Source organism: Nymphalis io, chromosome 22, assembly GCF_905147045.1.
Source record: "Nymphalis io chromosome 22, ilAglIoxx1.1, whole genome shotgun sequence".
Classification (NCBI taxonomy): domain Eukaryota; kingdom Metazoa; phylum Arthropoda; class Insecta; order Lepidoptera; family Nymphalidae; genus Nymphalis; species Nymphalis io.
The window spans coordinates 8,233,859-8,252,029 of NC_065909.1; the positions used below are offsets into that span (position 1 = coordinate 8,233,859).

At 31.5% G+C, this 18,171-nt stretch overlaps 1 protein-coding gene across 1 annotated transcript; it reads left to right on the top strand.

Annotated features, from left to right (window-relative positions):
• The first annotated feature begins 11,535 nt into the window (after positions 1-11,535).
• On the top strand, positions 11,536-16,095 carry LOC126777187 (uncharacterized). Its single transcript, XM_050500154.1, has 4 exons — positions 11,536-11,611; positions 12,614-12,634; positions 14,198-14,293; positions 14,546-16,095. The coding sequence occupies exons 1-4, from the start codon at positions 11,536-11,538 to the stop codon at positions 16,093-16,095; spliced, it is 1,743 nt and encodes a 580-aa protein (XP_050356111.1).
• The last annotated feature ends 2,076 nt before the right edge of the window (positions 16,096-18,171 follow it).

The window sequence follows — 18,171 nt, forward strand, 5'->3', positions numbered from 1 at the left end:
GGATTTTGACACATTTACTTGCCAAGTTAACTATTCAAATAAAATTTACCGCGGCCATTATTATCGATTTTTAAGCTATAAAAGCCTACTGTGCGTACACGCATGATTTACGTCTTTGGTAACTCTTATCTTGGAAATTGGAACATTTTGTAACATAAAATGGTCTGTTAGCGAATAAGATTTTTTTAAAATTTAGGATTGTTTTTACATTTATCGGTGTTTGCCTTTGCCAAATGGAAATGCTTAATTAAAAAAAATAAACATATATCGATATCTGTCGACATGACGTTGACAGATTTGTGTGCTCATATGACATAAGTTTTCACCGATTAATACTAAGAGTTCACGAAGATTCCTCGGCATTAAAACCACTATATAAATCTTACATACCTCGCCACAAGGCTAGGGCAAAGGTGAATAATACCAGTCTTAGTCTCAGTTTAGACCTAGAACTTTCCCAGCGACCTATGGGCGATGAAGTTTCTCTGATAATTTTTAAGATAATATAAGATGGATTAAAGTCGCGTGTTGATTGCTTATACGTGAATTCTTAAATTTTGATAAATGGTTTATTTAAAGAGAGCATTTTTTTATTTACGAAAAAATATACATTGTACGTTATTTTTTACGACAAAATCGCCTTTGATGCGTCATTTCACGAAAATCTGAATATATGGGCGTTGAAGAGTAATTGAAGAAGAAAATATATAATTAATTCGTTTTCGTCCGTGGTTTCACCCGCGTGTTAGGTAAAAACCTTCCTAGGTAAAGACCTTCTTTGGGGTCCAAGGTTCCTTCATACCAAATTTTATCAAAATCGGTTCAGTCGTGAAAAACTAACAAACAGATTTACTTTCGCATTTATAATATTAGTATATTATATAAGCATTCAAAACGACAGCGTACTCATCTATTATATAAATGAATATCAACATAGCCTCCGAATTATATAAAATATTTAGTAATTAATTATGTTTTTAAGCAGTTGAAATCGATAAATAGTATTAAATAAAGCAACAGACACATTCATTCATTCATTCACTCAAAGATATTGAGATCGCAAGCCTGACAATTAGCTTGCGAATCTTTAGAATGTATAAAGTATTTTTTTAAATAAGATGTCTTGTGTTGCGTCACCTTAACAATGGCTCTCCTTGTTGGCTAATTGACAGACTCACGAACCATTTATATAATGACATTTGAATTTCGAATTCGAGATTATAAGGACAGTTTACACTGGAACATTCGATTTAATCAAACTGTCTATAATGTTTACATTTGTAAATGTTCGTTTCATTGAAAGTGTTGCTACATCAGATATTCTCGTGAAAAAAAAAATCAAACAGAAACGATATATTTAAATATAGAATGCACAGATAATATAATGAAGAGACCTTCAGTATATGCCTATTTTTAGAAAGATAAGTAAACATACAATAACATTTATGAAATTATATTTGACGTTGAATAGGGCAGTATACTATGCTTGGGTAATTTGTATTACAAAAATTACTGTTATTTAATTATCTATTTTAAATATATATTTTATTTATTTTTAAAGGGACATGAACCCTTTAAAGCTCTAACAAATTTGAGTTTGAGTGAGTGAGAGTCGTTAAGAACAGGGTGGGCTAAAAATAGATTTAACTTTATCTTATAATTATTAACTGGTGGTAGAGCTTTGTGCAAGCTCGTCTGGGTAGGTACCACCCACTGCTTAGATATTCTACCGCAAAACAGCAGTACTTGGTATTGTTGTGTTCCGGTTTGAAGGGTCAGTTAGCCAGTGTAATTACTAAGGGCGTTTGGTGACCACTTACCATCAGGCTATACTCGTCCGCCTTCCTATTCTAAAAAAAAGGAGACAAAACACAAGGGACATAACATCTTAGTTCCCAAGGTTGGTGGCGCATTGGTTATGTAAGCGATGGTTAACATTACACTGCCGGCCAAAGGCGTCGGTGATCACTTACCATCAGGTGGCCCATATGCTCGTCCGCCTTCGTATTCTATATAAAAAAAACTACAGAATTTTTTACATAATCTGTTAGAATATATCAGCTTCACTTCTCACGTAGTGAAGTAAATATAATTAATTATATTGCAGCATTGTTTTATTTACGAGCTAATATGGAAACGCGTGAAACGTACTCACAACTACTGTTTACTTCAGATAAGTTATCCGTACAAGCGTTGATCTTATTGTTTAATCTAAAGCTAAAAGCGACAACACAATAAGAAAACTGGTAACATCTGCAAATCTATTTATTGATACGCTTTTATCGAATGTATATTATTTAATTGTTATAATTTTAAGGTCATTATCGTATGAACTGAATTTGGAAGTATGTCTTTAATTAAATGTTATAATAATCAATGAATGTGTGTGTGAAGTTAGTTGTATTTCGTTTGAAAACTGATTACTGATACCCCCATATTATGTTATTATATAATACTAATAACATAATATGGGGGGGGGGGGCTTATTTTCGGTGATTAGAAATTGATATTTGGAATCTCGACTAAAATGTCTCAGGATTTTTCGATTTACGTATATAAATGAGTTAAAGTGGTCACCACTGTCATTAGATATTGGTGCTGTACGAAATATTAACTATTTCTTACACCTAATGCGCCACAAAGTAATTTGTTATGCCCGTAGAATCACTGGCTGACTCATACTTCAATCTGGAATACGACAGTTATTATATTGCTGTTTGGTGGTAGAATATGCGATGAAAGGGTACCTAACCAGATGGGCTTGCGCATAGCCCTCCCAAAAGTCAATATAATTAAATATTGTATAATAAAAATATATGAGTTAAATCTCGAAGGTAACTTGTATATTATAGTTATAATAACTCCATTAGGAACACACAATCCTAAACCAATCTAACCTTTTTTAAGGTTACCTTTTTAGTCAAAAATAATTTTGATTGAAAGAAGGTTCAACCACAACAAGTGCATATAGCAACTTGTGCTTATTGGTAACATAGATATCTAAGATATAATCAGTCAAAGTCTTGATATTATTACAACATAAAAATTCCATTTTATTGGCTGCATTCGCCCCAGAAAAGTTAACCGACTTTACGAAGAAAACAATGCTTATGAGATGTTATCGTTAGTGTAAAAACTGTTCTCACGCTAGAATATTGTTTTAGGTTAATCATGTGTTCACAAGGTAATTTAATCTCTAATACTTTAATAATAAAGCCTATAATTATGTGAAAAAAATAATTATTGATTGCTTGTTGTGAAAATCATATCACTTGTTATATTTTGATCTTTATTAACTTGTAATAAGTACCATTTTATATTATGGTTATGTTCTTTTTGTTTTATTATGAAATATGATTTAATAAAATTATTAAAATATTTCTCGCAGCTTCGTTTGCTGAAAATGCGGCAGTTATTTCATCTGTGCATTTGTAGCGAGTCTAGTCGTTAAAGCGTAATTTGTGGATAATAATATTACAAGACAATGTGTGGATACAATGACATGTAAAATGAAAAAGGTTTTATATCGATCGAAGATCTTACTTTTTTAGTCTGTAATTTATTTAAATATTATTTAGTACCTACCGTCTTCGTACATTTCTAATTTTATCCTAAAGTTTACAAAAACCTTACTACTTTAGTTATAAGCGTTGTGTAGCGGGTGACTAGTTAAAAAATGTTGTGTCTTTTTCTTTCGAATATCAAATCAATGACAGAAAGACATAAAATGGAATACCCTCCCGACCTCTGTTTTTCCCACCACCTACAATATGGGTACCTTCAAGTCATCATAGGCATCTTCTAGGCAAGTGCGCTCCATCTTAGACTTTATCGTCACTTTCTATCAGGTGTGATAAAAGTCAAGCGCTAGCTTATATATTTAAAAAAAAAAAAGTTTGTTAAACCAGTCACTAAACAACGTTTTTACGTAAGCCGTTGAAATGTATATATATGTTAAATATTTTGCCCGGTGTTATTAATAGATAAATCGAAGTAATCGTTTATTTTACATTTTTTTGGCAAATCGGCGGTTACTCTGTATCATTCGACGATGAAGAATGTGTTACAAATAACACGGCGTCATTTATTTTATGCATTTTTTGTTAATATCAAAAACTTTTTCTGTGATCGCATCAATTATATAATGTAATAAATATATAATTTGTAGATCTACAAATCTTATATATAGTAACAGTAACAGCCTGTTAATGTCCCACTGCTGGGCTAAGGCCTCCTCTCCCTTTTGAGGAGAAGGTTTGGAGCTTATTCCACCACGCTGCTCCAATGCGGGTTGGTAGAAATATAATGTAATCTTATATATAAATTTAGCTAACTATTTGTTATATTGTTTTACAAATCTCCTGTACGTTTGTATGTCACTAAAGTCCTTGATGAATTTGTTTGTGTTTTAAGTCACTGAAATAATTTAATAAAATGAATATATTTTGCACGTACGAAGTCTCGAGTTGATTTACAATTAAAAAATCTTAAAACACTTAAGCAAACAAGTTTTTTAAATTATAGATTAAATTCTGAACGTAGTTTTCAAGTGTGCTAAGAGCATGAATAAACAAACGAAGTTATTTTAAGACAAAATATTGGTATGATTTCTAATATTTAAGTACTATTTGTGATTACAAATCTAGATTCTATGTTAGCTCTATTAATATTACTTAAATATTTGCTCTTGTTGACCGCAATAGTGCATTATGTAAATGCAATACCTACATGACTGGTGTATATATTTCTTCTACCTGTAGAGCTTTTATGTAAGAAAAAACTCGAAACGGAAAACGGTCGTGAAATTTCAGAAAGTTGTATGCGACATTGATCGTAAAAATTATAACATTTCAAGAATACACGCATCAAAATGGTATATCAGGATAAGTCGACAACATTTCACGGATAAGTAATATGAGTTCTTACAGAATATCATCGCTGTAGAGCTTTTCTGTGAGAAACAGAACACTATCGTGAAATGTCAGAACGTGATATGCGACACTGACTGTTTTTTTTTTTTTAAATGATTATTATAGTTTTAACGCTAAATCCAAGTATAGCTTCTAATGTTAGGATGATATGTAGTTTAATATTTATATGTAATGAAAACTTTTTTTAATTTGTTAATTTTTTTTAATTTTTTTTTATTGATTCTTTTAAAGATTAACTTTTGATACTTAACTAATATGTATATTTAATATCAAGGTGAAACTTTTTGTTTGTAGTTCAAATACAATAAATAAGTAAATAGCATATAAAGGATGCACGACAACAAAATAGAAAACACCGTAAAACGAATGAGATACGAAGTGAATTATTTTTACAGGGCGCTTGATGGTTTCCTCTTACCTATTTAAATTTACCGGATTTTACTCTTTCATTTGTTTATTTGCGCAACACCTATACTATGCTCAATTAAAATTTGAATCCTTTTCGGTCCATATAAGCAATAAAATGATCAAACACAGCATATATCACAGAGAGCATTGATATATCACAGCCTCTATTTAAAAGCAATCTTTTTTTAACACTGGAAAAAAGCATTACGCGTTTCCCCCAAGGGAACAGTGGGGGCGTATGTGGGGGTCGTAGGTGTACAAGGCGCCGAGTGTACCCTGAACATCGGAATATATAAAATCCAGCGGTACCCTTTCTTAACGAGGAGCGCCACGGGATCGCTTGCCTATGCTAGACGTGACGGTTTAAAACCAACCTGAAGTCACTATGGATATACTTAAAATGAGAGCTCACCTTATGTTGGTTGCTCGTGGTTGCGTTTTGGTAATACATATCTTCTGAATCTTCTGATTAAGCAAGATAGGCAAGTACTGTAATATAATCATAATATCCTGGGACATTATTCACATACGGCCATCTGATCCCAAATTAAGCTTGTACAAAGCTTGTGCTATGGAAGCCAGACAACTGATTTAATACATATACTATTTTTCTTTTGTAAATACATATTTTTAAGATAATATTTAAATTCAAAATTTGATTAAAATCGGTCCCGTAGTGTTTCTGATGCTCGAACAAATAGATAATTTAAACATAATTTTAAGTCAAATTATGGTTCAACTTGATTATACATGCTAGCGCCTTAGCCGCGGCTTCACTCGTCATGATTCTAAATATGAATTCCCATAGCTAGTTCTTCAAAAATGATGGATTTTCATACAAACTATCATACCCTTTATCACTAATTAAAATTTTCAAAAACCCTTTAACTAACCTACTTTGTAAAAGGAACCCGTATGTAAATTTTTAATGGCCCTAGTAGTTTGGACTGTATTGATATGTCAGTTACTTTTATATACATATATATATATATATATATATATATATATATATATATTTATACATTTATAAATTATTCTCAATCGATTGCTCCAAGAAATTAATAAAATGAAAAATTTCATTAATTTTTTTCCTAAACAAATCTATTTCTTGTCGTATACAGGTTGATATATAAGACTGATTGACATAACAGTATGAGCGTTGATTACTTCCTTTAACGTCAATCTCAATGTATACATGAAAGCGATCGAATCGTTTCAAATATTTGATAGATGATCCATTGTGCGAGTTACGTCATTTGGATCTATGACAATCGATATTGTATGTGATAACATTATGTAATAATAACGTTTGAACTGAAACGTCGTAAGCAACCTAATGTGTCAGTCGATAACTGATGTAACTTTGTATTGTTCGAGGATGAGGTTTTAATGTTGCCTGGCCGATTTTGTGCAAGTCTGGGGCCGAATTCTACTAATCTATTGCGATTACGATACGCTCTTGATTCAATTCCGATACAAATTCGAATCATATGTATTTATTCGAATCGGAACCGAACCGATATGTTATTAACATATACCGTCGTGTTAAAACCCGAACTTAATTCTTTACTCTTATAATCATAGTCGATAATTAAATTAAATAATAGGAAAACGGAAAAACAGCAACGATCACGCTTCGATTCGATTGCGATAAAGTGACAATTTCTTAGTAGAATTGAGTCCCTCTGGTAGGTACCACACACTCATTACATATTGTACCGCTGAATAGCAGTACTTAGTATTATCGTATACACGCACAAGGGACATAACATCTTAGTTCAGAAGGTTGGTGAAGCATTGACGTTGTAAGGCTGTCTAAGGGTAGTGACCGCTTACCATTGTCCATTTGGCAGTTTGCCTATTTAAAAAAAAAAACAACTTAGATCTATTATGTCATGTTCTTAAAATTAATAAATTCAGTGGTGCTTCCCTAGGATTGACAACGGTTAAGATTCATATGTTCAAGCCACTGGGATATATAGGGTCGGTGGGTGATGTATTTTAGTCTTATAAGACTTTCAAAAGTACATAAGTATATAGATTACTTCAGTGAAATATATATATCTGTTGGGTAATATGAGATTAATCGCGCAAATGAACATACGTGGTAAACACAGAGCGTTCTTTTTCTAAAGTCGATCATATATATTTGAACTATAAATAAAGTATGAAATGTAAATAAGGAAGTAGTCTCAATGTATTCAAAACAGCAACTTTCTCTGAATCTAACAAGAATACACCAAAATGGGACAAACGAGCACTTTCCCCATGTTTATAGGTAGCATCGTGTTTTGGTTCTTGTCTGATCTCCATGTTTGTTTGTCTGTGGTATTTTAATTGGCGCCAAAATGATTCCGCGTCCTATTTTGGTTTCACTTTTCAATCGCGAAGCTTTCTTTAATTAAGTACGACTATTCAATGTTTAATCGGATGAAAGACGCGTGAACGCAAAATGAACAATAATTAATTATCTGTGTAAAAACTTAACAGACTTCAAATAAAGTACGAGCCCATAAAGAATTACATCCCCTATTTTTTCACGCTTTTCGATGGCAATTTTTCTTCAATAAAAAATAACTACTGCTAAGTGTTCTTACCGGTTCTTCTCAATATAATCTTTATTCCGAATCGGTAGCTGACGAATCCAAAGTGCTTCTAAGAGCTTACATTAATATGTATGTTTTTTGTTTCACGATAGATCTTGACGATTCATAAGTAAAATTATATATCGATTTGATTTGATTCAAAAGTCATTAATAATTATCACCTTAAATATCAGATGAAGTGATTAAAAAAAGTTTTTACATAAGCTCTTTCACTAATGGACGATGAATGACAATCCAATGTATATAACGGGAATTACATAAAGTGACACTTCTTCAATACGTTGTAATGCACGCGTATTATTATATAATGTGTACATCCGTACCCAGACGGGCGTTTTGAACGCTACGCTTGAGGAAAAACGCTAAAGTCGTAATGAAACTTAACGACCTGTTTCTATGTTCAAGAAATGATTCGTTCTGTTCTGGGTAATCTGATAGTCTACGAGACTCAGATAAAAAACGCTTCGTTAGTTTCAAAAACGCATGAACGCAACAATTATAATGAATTATATGCTATACCGGCCGCTGATACTATATATATACAATAGCGCGACTTTTAAGGTATTTCCTACCTCACACCCTACTCTGTTAAAAAAGTTTTTACTGGTGGTTTTTTCGTACCGATTTGACTTGGTTCCTAAGTTTCGAGAAAAGTCTACTCTTTGTCAAAGGCCAGCAATGTACCTGCAAGCCCTCCGATGTAGTCATTTTGCATCAGGTGAGCGTCTTGCCTTTCTCTTACATAAAAAAAATGTTTCTAAGACGAACACTATTTATTACCGACTTTTACACAGTAAATATCTGCATAAAATAGGTCTTTCCAATTAAACCATAAAATAGGTTGTTAATTAACAAGGAATGTCTGAAAAATTATAATAAACATTTAACTTAAATTATATTTAATAATTAGTTACTTATGACAGATAAATTAGTTATGTAAATGAATTTATTCATTTATTTGAATAAAACATATACAATAATAGTTAGATAACTTATATGTAAATTATTAATTTAATAAGCAATTCAATCATAATATAATCTTATACATAATAACATAAATATTTAAACATGTTATCTTTACGTCATATATTTGTTTCACTTTTTCATAGATATTTATTTTTCTTTTAAAAATACATTTTACGCTTTTTCATCACAAATATAAAGTTTTTAACCGAGATAAAAAAGATGTTCTCAATGCAGGTGTACTTTATAACTCGAAGCTCTGTTTGTTTGTCGTTGGTGCTTCCCATTTGGTCCTAACTGTTGTTGTATAATGGCGTGTGTTACTATTCGACAGCGATAGATGGCGGTAATTAAATCTGTCAGTTTCCTGAATCGCGCTGTCTAGATTCGCTACTATATATAATGTGAGTGATGATGTCAAAATGATCAGACAAAAAAAAATTATATTGTGACCAGAGGAAAAGTCTTCCTTAGTTTCATTTACCCTTTGTTCCCCGATAGTAGTTCAGCGTAAACAGTTTTTAGTAATTATTGGCTCAAATTTTATTTGAAGGCGGTTTTTGTTCGTTTACTTAAAACAATCTTTATATAAGGCTATTCTAATAATACACGCACTATTAATTATATACTTTCAAGTCTAGAGTGAATAGGCATCTTCTAGGCAAGCGCGCTCCATCTTAGACTATATCTTACTTTCCATCAGGTGTGATAACAGTCAAGCGCTAGCCTATACAATTAAAAAAAATGAAATGATGTATTAGTTTCTAAATTTGAAAGTGAACTTTATTTACGTAATGAAACAAACGCAGCGTCACAACCGCCGGTCAGCGTTACCCAAAGCTTACATAAGAGGTCACGCACAAAACAGTTATAAAATGTGAATTTTCTAATAATGACTTGGCAATGTTATGACTTTCCTATATAAACATGTTTCTGTGTTTTGGTTTTGCTCGTAAATAAAAATGTGAAACTTGAACGAGTCTGTTATTAAATTATATGTGCGTAACTTCAGATATTTAATACATTTCAAATAGAAGTCATTTACTAAAAGTACTCGTAATATTTAATTAGCACGGGGAAGACAAAAAACTAGTTACTATGTCAAGGATGAATTAACATATAGCCGCGATACCATTGTTCCTAAGCGATAAATCTACCTCTGGGAATCGAACCCGCGACCACAATGCACAATTGCTTAAGATTAACACAATGTAACATCATTGGTTTGTTAATTGTGAAATGTTATTCATTTACGAATCGTTTCTAATGAAATTTAATTGAGAAAGTTCATTATGATAGTTATTTGTAAATATTTTGATTTAAAATTCATAAATTTAAATCAAATAGTCTATTTCGTTTTATCTGAAACGATATAAAAATAATTATTTACTAACAAATAATATTTACGACTGTATATTACGGCAATCTATATTATGTGTGATAATCTTTATTAATGTTATAAATTTATGTTTATAAACCAAACCTCAAGGTAAATACAACCCACTGAACACATATTCTACGGCAAAGCAACAATAGGTACTAGTATTCTTGTGAGCCAGTGTAACTATGGGCACAAGGGACATAAATCTTTGCCAAGGTTGGTGGCGCATTGGCGATGCTAGGGATGTTAATATTTCTCACAACACCAATAAGCTAGAGGCGGTGGTAACCACTTACAAATTTTTATTTACCAGCCTGCCTACTTTAAATCAATATCTTATTTTGATTGATTTAAAGTAAGTAAGTAGTTTTCCATTCACGACTCGAATTGTTATATCTAAGCCAAGAGTATTCTATCGCCTTTCTACCATCAAAACAAAAGTCAAAATATTATTTATAAAAGTAACATTTTATAAATTTAAATAGTTATATATGCGGAATGTAGGTTCTACTATGAAAAACCGGTAAAGAGCTCAGCTGTAACTTTTTTTTAAACCAAATACATAGTCAAATCAATATATATCTAGCAGAGAACTGTATCAACTCACTTCGTTTCTCCCTCGTGAAATTTAGAAACGCAATAAGTACATAGTAATACATATTTTGAATACTTGTGTCCTTCAAATATTATACCGTAACAGCCAGTGAATGTCCCACTGCTGGGCTAAAGGCCTCCTCTCCTCTTTTTGAGGAGAAGGTTTGGAGCTTATTCCACCACGCTGTTCCAATGCGGGTTGGTAGAATTCACATGTGGCAGAATTTCAGTGAAATTAGACACAAGCCGGTTTCCTCACGATGTTTTCCTTCACCGTAAAGCACGAGATGAATTATAATCACAAATTAAGCACATGAAAATTCAGTGGGTTTGAACCCACGATCATCGGTTAAGATTCACGCGTTCTTACCACCGGGCCATCTCGGCTTTTTAAGTTTCAAATATTATAATAATGTAGGTATTACGATTAACGCTTCAGTACAATCAATCTTCGATGACGTGAAATCAATTGACATTTGATATTTTTTTTAATCTTTTAATTGAAAAAGGTGTAAAATATTTGTATGTAAAAATCATTTGAATTTTATTATGCATTATTTTATAATTAAAGCATCTAAAGCCTAACGTCTTACGTACCGAGTACAAAAAAATAATAATCGAAATCTAATAAATTTATTGTATTTATTTTCAGATGTTCCGGTGGAGTTTGTTAGCGCTGACAGCGCTGGTTGTATTCTCAAATGCAATTGATACACATTCACGTTTTCGTAAGTATAGATTTTAATAAAAAAACCGAGAAGAATTTTTAACCATACTATTTTTTTTATTTTAAAAGGTAAAATAACAATAAAATTGCTTTATATTGAGAACTATTAGTTTTTATAATTAATTTATTATTTATAATATTATAATAAAAATGACAATTTAATATTATCTAATTTAAAAAGGAATACATTTTATTTTGAAATCACAATTAAAATTTGATTTAAATTAAGAATTTGTAAGTAAGGTTCTTTAGCCAATTCATTTAAATAAAAAAAATTGACAAGAAAAAGATTGAAAGCATCGAGTGTTGACTGACTGACCTCTTCTTGTATAATAGTTTGAATGTAATTACAATTGTTATTCTTATAATTGTTAAAGCTTATCGTTCAACAAAAATCGCGAAGCAACTTATAATGGGTATTTAAAAACAATTACTAAAACCGAGGACAGAGAATAATTCAATTGAACTTCAAATAAATCTAGTTTCACATTCTCATGGTTTTTTTTTCTGGCGTGTATTTTTGGTATTTGAGAACAAAATATTCAGCCATGTTCACATATAAAAGAGATGAAACAAATGAGATCAATTGGTTACATTAATTCTTTTGTACCTATTTATTTCTATAGAGGCTTCATGATTATTATATCTTTGACAATGCCTAACTACTTAAATAGTCTAATTAGTTTTATCTGAAACAATGTAAAATAATGATTTACAAACAAATAATATTTACGACTGTATCGGTACTCTATATTATATGTGATAATCTTTACTAATGTTATAAATGCAAAAGTTTGTTTGTTCGTTTGTTACGCGTTCGCGTCTTAACTAGGTACATAATGTAACTAACATCTGTGGGAGAAGGCCAGGTTAGGTAGACCTAATAATCATAAAACGTATACAGCTTTCCCGTTCTAACTATAAATGTGGAAAAGGGACAAATATTAGTTTAAGTGAATTTGTATATATAACATACTTACACTAAATGTAAACATTTTTACAGAACCGAAAAAGCCTAGGATCGGTACGTAAACACGATACACTATGGTGTAGTGGATTTAACAACAGTGTTAAACGGGACTTGTAATTTTGAATTCTTAATTTAAATTTTCTTTTTAATTTCTATATTTCACAATATAATTATAATAAAACATTGACACGTACTTTTTTACACACAACGCATTAACATTCATGCTCTAAAGGCTTTTGGACATACATAGATGTTCCTTATATATGTTTCCGATTAGCCCTAACTAATTCACATATAATGTTGTGAAGTATATATAATATAAGGGAGGCTGTTTGTATTAACATATCAATAACAATTACAAGTCTTGTTTACATTAAATATTACACTTGCTTATATACACGCAACCAAACAATATATTATTACAATTAAGAAATCAACGCTTTTCAATACATTGGGCGGGATGAGTTACCTACAAATAACGCAAAGAGTAATTTTCGGCTGTCATGATAAAGACACAAAGATAATAATAATAATAATTCATAATGAACAAAAATCAGATTAACTTATCTAATACTGAACGCTTATTGGTTAACTATTACGTCATCATCTGTAATCGACCAATGACCATTCAGTGTGCTTAGTGGAAGTATTTTTTTACTTATTCGATATCGTTGGCATTGCGATTTGTATGTGATGATTATTGTCACTAGACGGCGCTGTTTTCATTCCATACAAATCACAGTTAACAAAAACATGACATTTCAAATTAGTTAATCAGATTTTGATTAGCGTTTCGGTATTTGGAGGGAAACCTCAGTTATCTTTTTAAATGCCACACTATTTATGTACATACTGGTTTTACATAATGCGTTTATTGTAGAGGATTCTAGGTTTATATAAATATTTGAATATTATCTACTAAATAACTTATAACATGTTCAAAATTGCATGTTGAAATGACTTTGACTATAATAATAACTATGAATGTTTCATTCAAAACGTTTTTCTAATCCATACATTATATTATAAGGTATATTAAAAGTTTTTGGTCAACTAATAGAATAGAAGGAGTTGTAAAGTTGTATACTTGGCCTATTTCTTCTTCACTTCAGTGTTAATGTTTTGTTGTTATATGTTTCTACATAGACCTATTTATAGTAGTGTTTCCTTTTGACTCCCAATTTCTGTAATATATAATACTATTAATCACATAAGTTTTTGGTGTGTAAACATTTTAGCGTTCGGTACACGGTAGGGGGCTAACTGAGAGTTCCAGCGTCAGATGACGTCAGCGTAATATTGCTTATTGTAAGTGCGTTAATGTGTGCGTGTCGGTACATAAGCTCACATGTTTACACATCATTTTTGGATCTATCTATTTCTTTTAGGAATAACTGTAATGGAATATTTTGGTACTCTTCTAAGATATTAATTTTTCCTACATGATTAACTTTCGTTTCACATCTCTCTTCTAATATTTTCATAAATGAATTATGAATTGTTGAGTTTTCTCATTTTACCGACATGTCTTCTCTCATAAATGAGATTAATCCGGTGGTGGATTTGACCAATAACAAGTTCTTTCGATGTCTCCACTGATAATCGAGTGGTTTCCAGCTGAATATCAACCTGGACATGCTGTGGATAGTGATGAAATGGTCAACAACCTCCTGCAATGGATCCAAGGTTTATACCAACAGAAGAATAGGAAAGGTCCGTTTTAATGAATTTCAGAAGACCATTGACTTTGACAATGACACAAATATTATACGTTCATATTATTCTTCATTTAATTTGAATATCTCTAAGATATATTATCATAATAGGTATTTTTTTGTAACACAGAAATCCACAAATCACGCTTATCACGCTGGTTACGAGTGTACACAGAACACTGATTCACAATATGCACATTCGTTAAATTCGTAATTTGAAAATAAACTAACTATTATTCACTATTTCCAGCACGACAGTACTTTGGAGGCAAGCCAGAAAGACCAAGGCCATTTGAACCTGCATCTTATCTACCACCAACTGGTTATCCTCCGTCAGGCAATCGTCCAACGCCTTCGTACAGCGAGGGTCCATCTCCTTCCAGTCCAAATTATCAACCTAGCTCGCCTTTCTTTTCAAGTCAACCGGAGCAACCATCATCGGAGCCAAGCCAACCGCCGTACCAGCCAAGTGAACCTGGCTACCAACCTAGTCAGCCAACCTCATCACCTTATCAACCAAGCAAACCCTCCCAACCTTTGTATAAGCCCAGCCAACCATCAGTGCCTTCTCAACCTAGTCAACCAACCCAATCTCCATATGAACCAAGCAATCCTTCTCAACCAGATTACCAACCTAGTCAACCGTCAAAGCCTGTTAACGAAGTAACTTCTTCATATCAACCTAATATATCTACGCAACAGCCTGAAAGTCCTGACAACGGTAATGTTGAAATTACACCATCACAACTTCCTTCTGGGCCAGACGATGATGACCGTCACCCACCACATATTCATGATATAACAGTTGACTGTGGCAAGCAAATGATGACCATTAATATAGAATTCAACAAAGTTTATAATGGAATTATCTACTCGCAAGACCATTTCAAGGACTCCGACTGTGTCTACGTGAGAGAAAACTCCAATCAAATTAAATATTCTTTTACCGTCAATCTTGATAAATGTGGCACAAAGTTCTTTAGTGATTTCGAAAATGAAGGGCAAGCTTATTTGGAGAATATATTGGTTCTTCAAAACGAGCCTGGTATACAGGAAGTCTGGGATCATATCCGTCGGGTGAGATGCCTCTGGGAAGGAAACTTAACCAAGCAGTTAGTATCATCACTTAGTGTTGGAATGCTTAATCAAATTACAAGTAACTTCAGCGGTGACACTGCCATGGCGCGGTTGGACATTCAAGCCGGAAAAGGACCATTCGCTCCTGAAGCTAACGGCTTAATCAAAATCGGTGAAATAATGACATTGGTAGTATCTGTTACAGGCGATCCAGGTTTCGATATTTTAGTAAGAGAGTGCGTAGCAAGAGATTCTGGCAACAATCACGTTGTACCCTTAACTGATTCTAATGGCTGTGTGCTAAAACCGAAACTATTCGGATCATTCCAGAAGACAAGAGAAACGGGTAATACAGGAGCTTCCATCATAGCTTACGCCTATTTCAACGCATTCAAATTTCCTGATGAAATGGACTTGATAATCCAATGCGAAGTTGAATTATGTAAGACTGATTGCGAAGTCTGCCCTAACCCTGGAAGTACAGAACCGAGGAGGAAAAGACGTGATATTATCCACGTTGGTAATAGAACATATGAACCAGTTACGACTATCGAAAAAGGTCTGAGAGTGGTCTTCGCTGAAGATCTCCCACATGAGACCGGTATATGTATTTCGTCCACAGTCGCATTATGGGGTGGATTTTTAGTTTTAGCCGGATCATTAATGAGTAGTTTATCTGTATCCTACTGCTGGCACAGATCGCGTGGATCTATTAAATTTTAATAAACTTTTATTTATGTTTATTTATTAATTTACTAATGCTATTTTGAATAATAGAATTCCTAAGGTTTATCGTAAGTCCTGTAAATTGATGAAAAATCTATTTTTTAATAAATTAGGTTAATGATCCGCTCTGAAAATTTATTTGGGCTCATTAAAGCCTCGTTATTATACTTTAGTTGTCATAAAATTCAGTATTAATGAAGTAAAATCTTTAAAAACTAAAAAAAAATTCGATCTAACTTCTGTACACATTTAATTACATCATTAAATAAATGCCAAGAAGATCAAATTTAAGATATATTATAGCGAGTAATATAATCGTCATTACTATATAGATCGTTCAATAGAATTTGTAATTCTATGAATATATGTCATTAAGATCTATGTATATTTGATTATAATAATTTATATGAAAAAATATATAAATTGTATAAGATCGATTAATAAGTACATCCTAATTGGACTGGGTAACTGAAATTACTATTTATATTATTTTTGTAAATAATAAATTGTTTATTGAATGTAATTAAAATAATTCATAAAATACACAATCGTTTTTATTTTTCTACTAAGTATATTCTATAAGACGAAAATATTAAAAAAAATAAAGTATTAAAATATAAAAATATCCGAAATACATAGTGCTTGCCTTACCTCATGCATGAATAGAATATTTCAATCTTTTTTTAATATAAAAGTGATCTTGGATTTGTCAAGCTGACATTCAACTAAAGTGATCTTAATACTACAGTCATATATTGAAACCGTCTGACATAAAAAACTCTGTGCTATTTCTAATGTTCGATCTCGTATTACTTTCTATTTTTAATAAATATTAATTATTCTCTAAGCTGTGTAACAATACATTTACAAAAATATTATATTTTTAGGACAGAAATAAAATAGCAATTAAAAGAAGGCATTAATAATAAAATCGCAAATTTAAGGACATTTTATCAAGACACGAAAGGAACAAATCTAATTAGTTAATTAAGCTATAAAAATAATTTAAAGTTCACATCGATATCTCACACAGATAATAATTAGGCGCGTAAAAAATAATAAAAAACAAAATAAGCGCGTGACAGCTACGATGTGTGTGCTGCCAGCGCTATTGTCCACAAAAAATCGCTAGCAATATAATATATTCACAATAAGGTTGATTATTTTCATATAAAGAGGTACAATTATTAAAGAAAAATGATTAAAGATAAACAAGTAAAATGAAGATAATAATTTGAAACAATATGCACAGATAATAATACAAATAACGATTGGGATTGGTCACAAGACTGCACTTTCAATTTACAATTGTCATTCCGAGTCAAAAATTGAAACTCAATTATCAAAAGTTAAGAGGGTGAAACGGGGTTATATGTTTTCGGAATGTTACCACTTTTCTTAGAATCGAAATAAAATTTATAATTATGTTCTTATAAAATTTATTATTTTATATTATAAAATAACTTCATAATAATTATTTTAAGGATATTATACTCTTTAAAATACGTCAATACAATTATATATAAACAGTTTAAATGTAAATGATAACATAAATTATTTGGACAGTAAATTACCTTATGATATACACAATTATGCCACGTTGGCAAATCCTGAGTGTCTGGTACAGACTGCAAAAAAAAACCTTTATATTTATAACAAGAAACTCTCACTAAAATGTTAATATAATTAAGCTGTTTGAAATATCATTTAGTCTTCAAACAAACGCACCAATAAAAATTGCTATTTGTATAATTCATATAAATTTATTAATGCTATTTTGATTTTCTCACGCAACGGAATACTTTTCAATTTATGATGATAACATACTATCGTGGTAGTATTTTTGCAACTCTAGAACTCCATCTGCTGTATGAATAATTCATTTACCCTTGCCAGTCAAGCATACAAAATATATTTTTTAAATAATTCGTAACTTGTTCATTTTTTGCAGATTCATTCTTGGGTACCACACTAGCGCGTAATCCGGCACCTGGACACCTGTGTAGCACTGTCATAATCATCGTTCTAAAAATACCAGGAAATATTTATTTACTTAATACAATTAATACACTT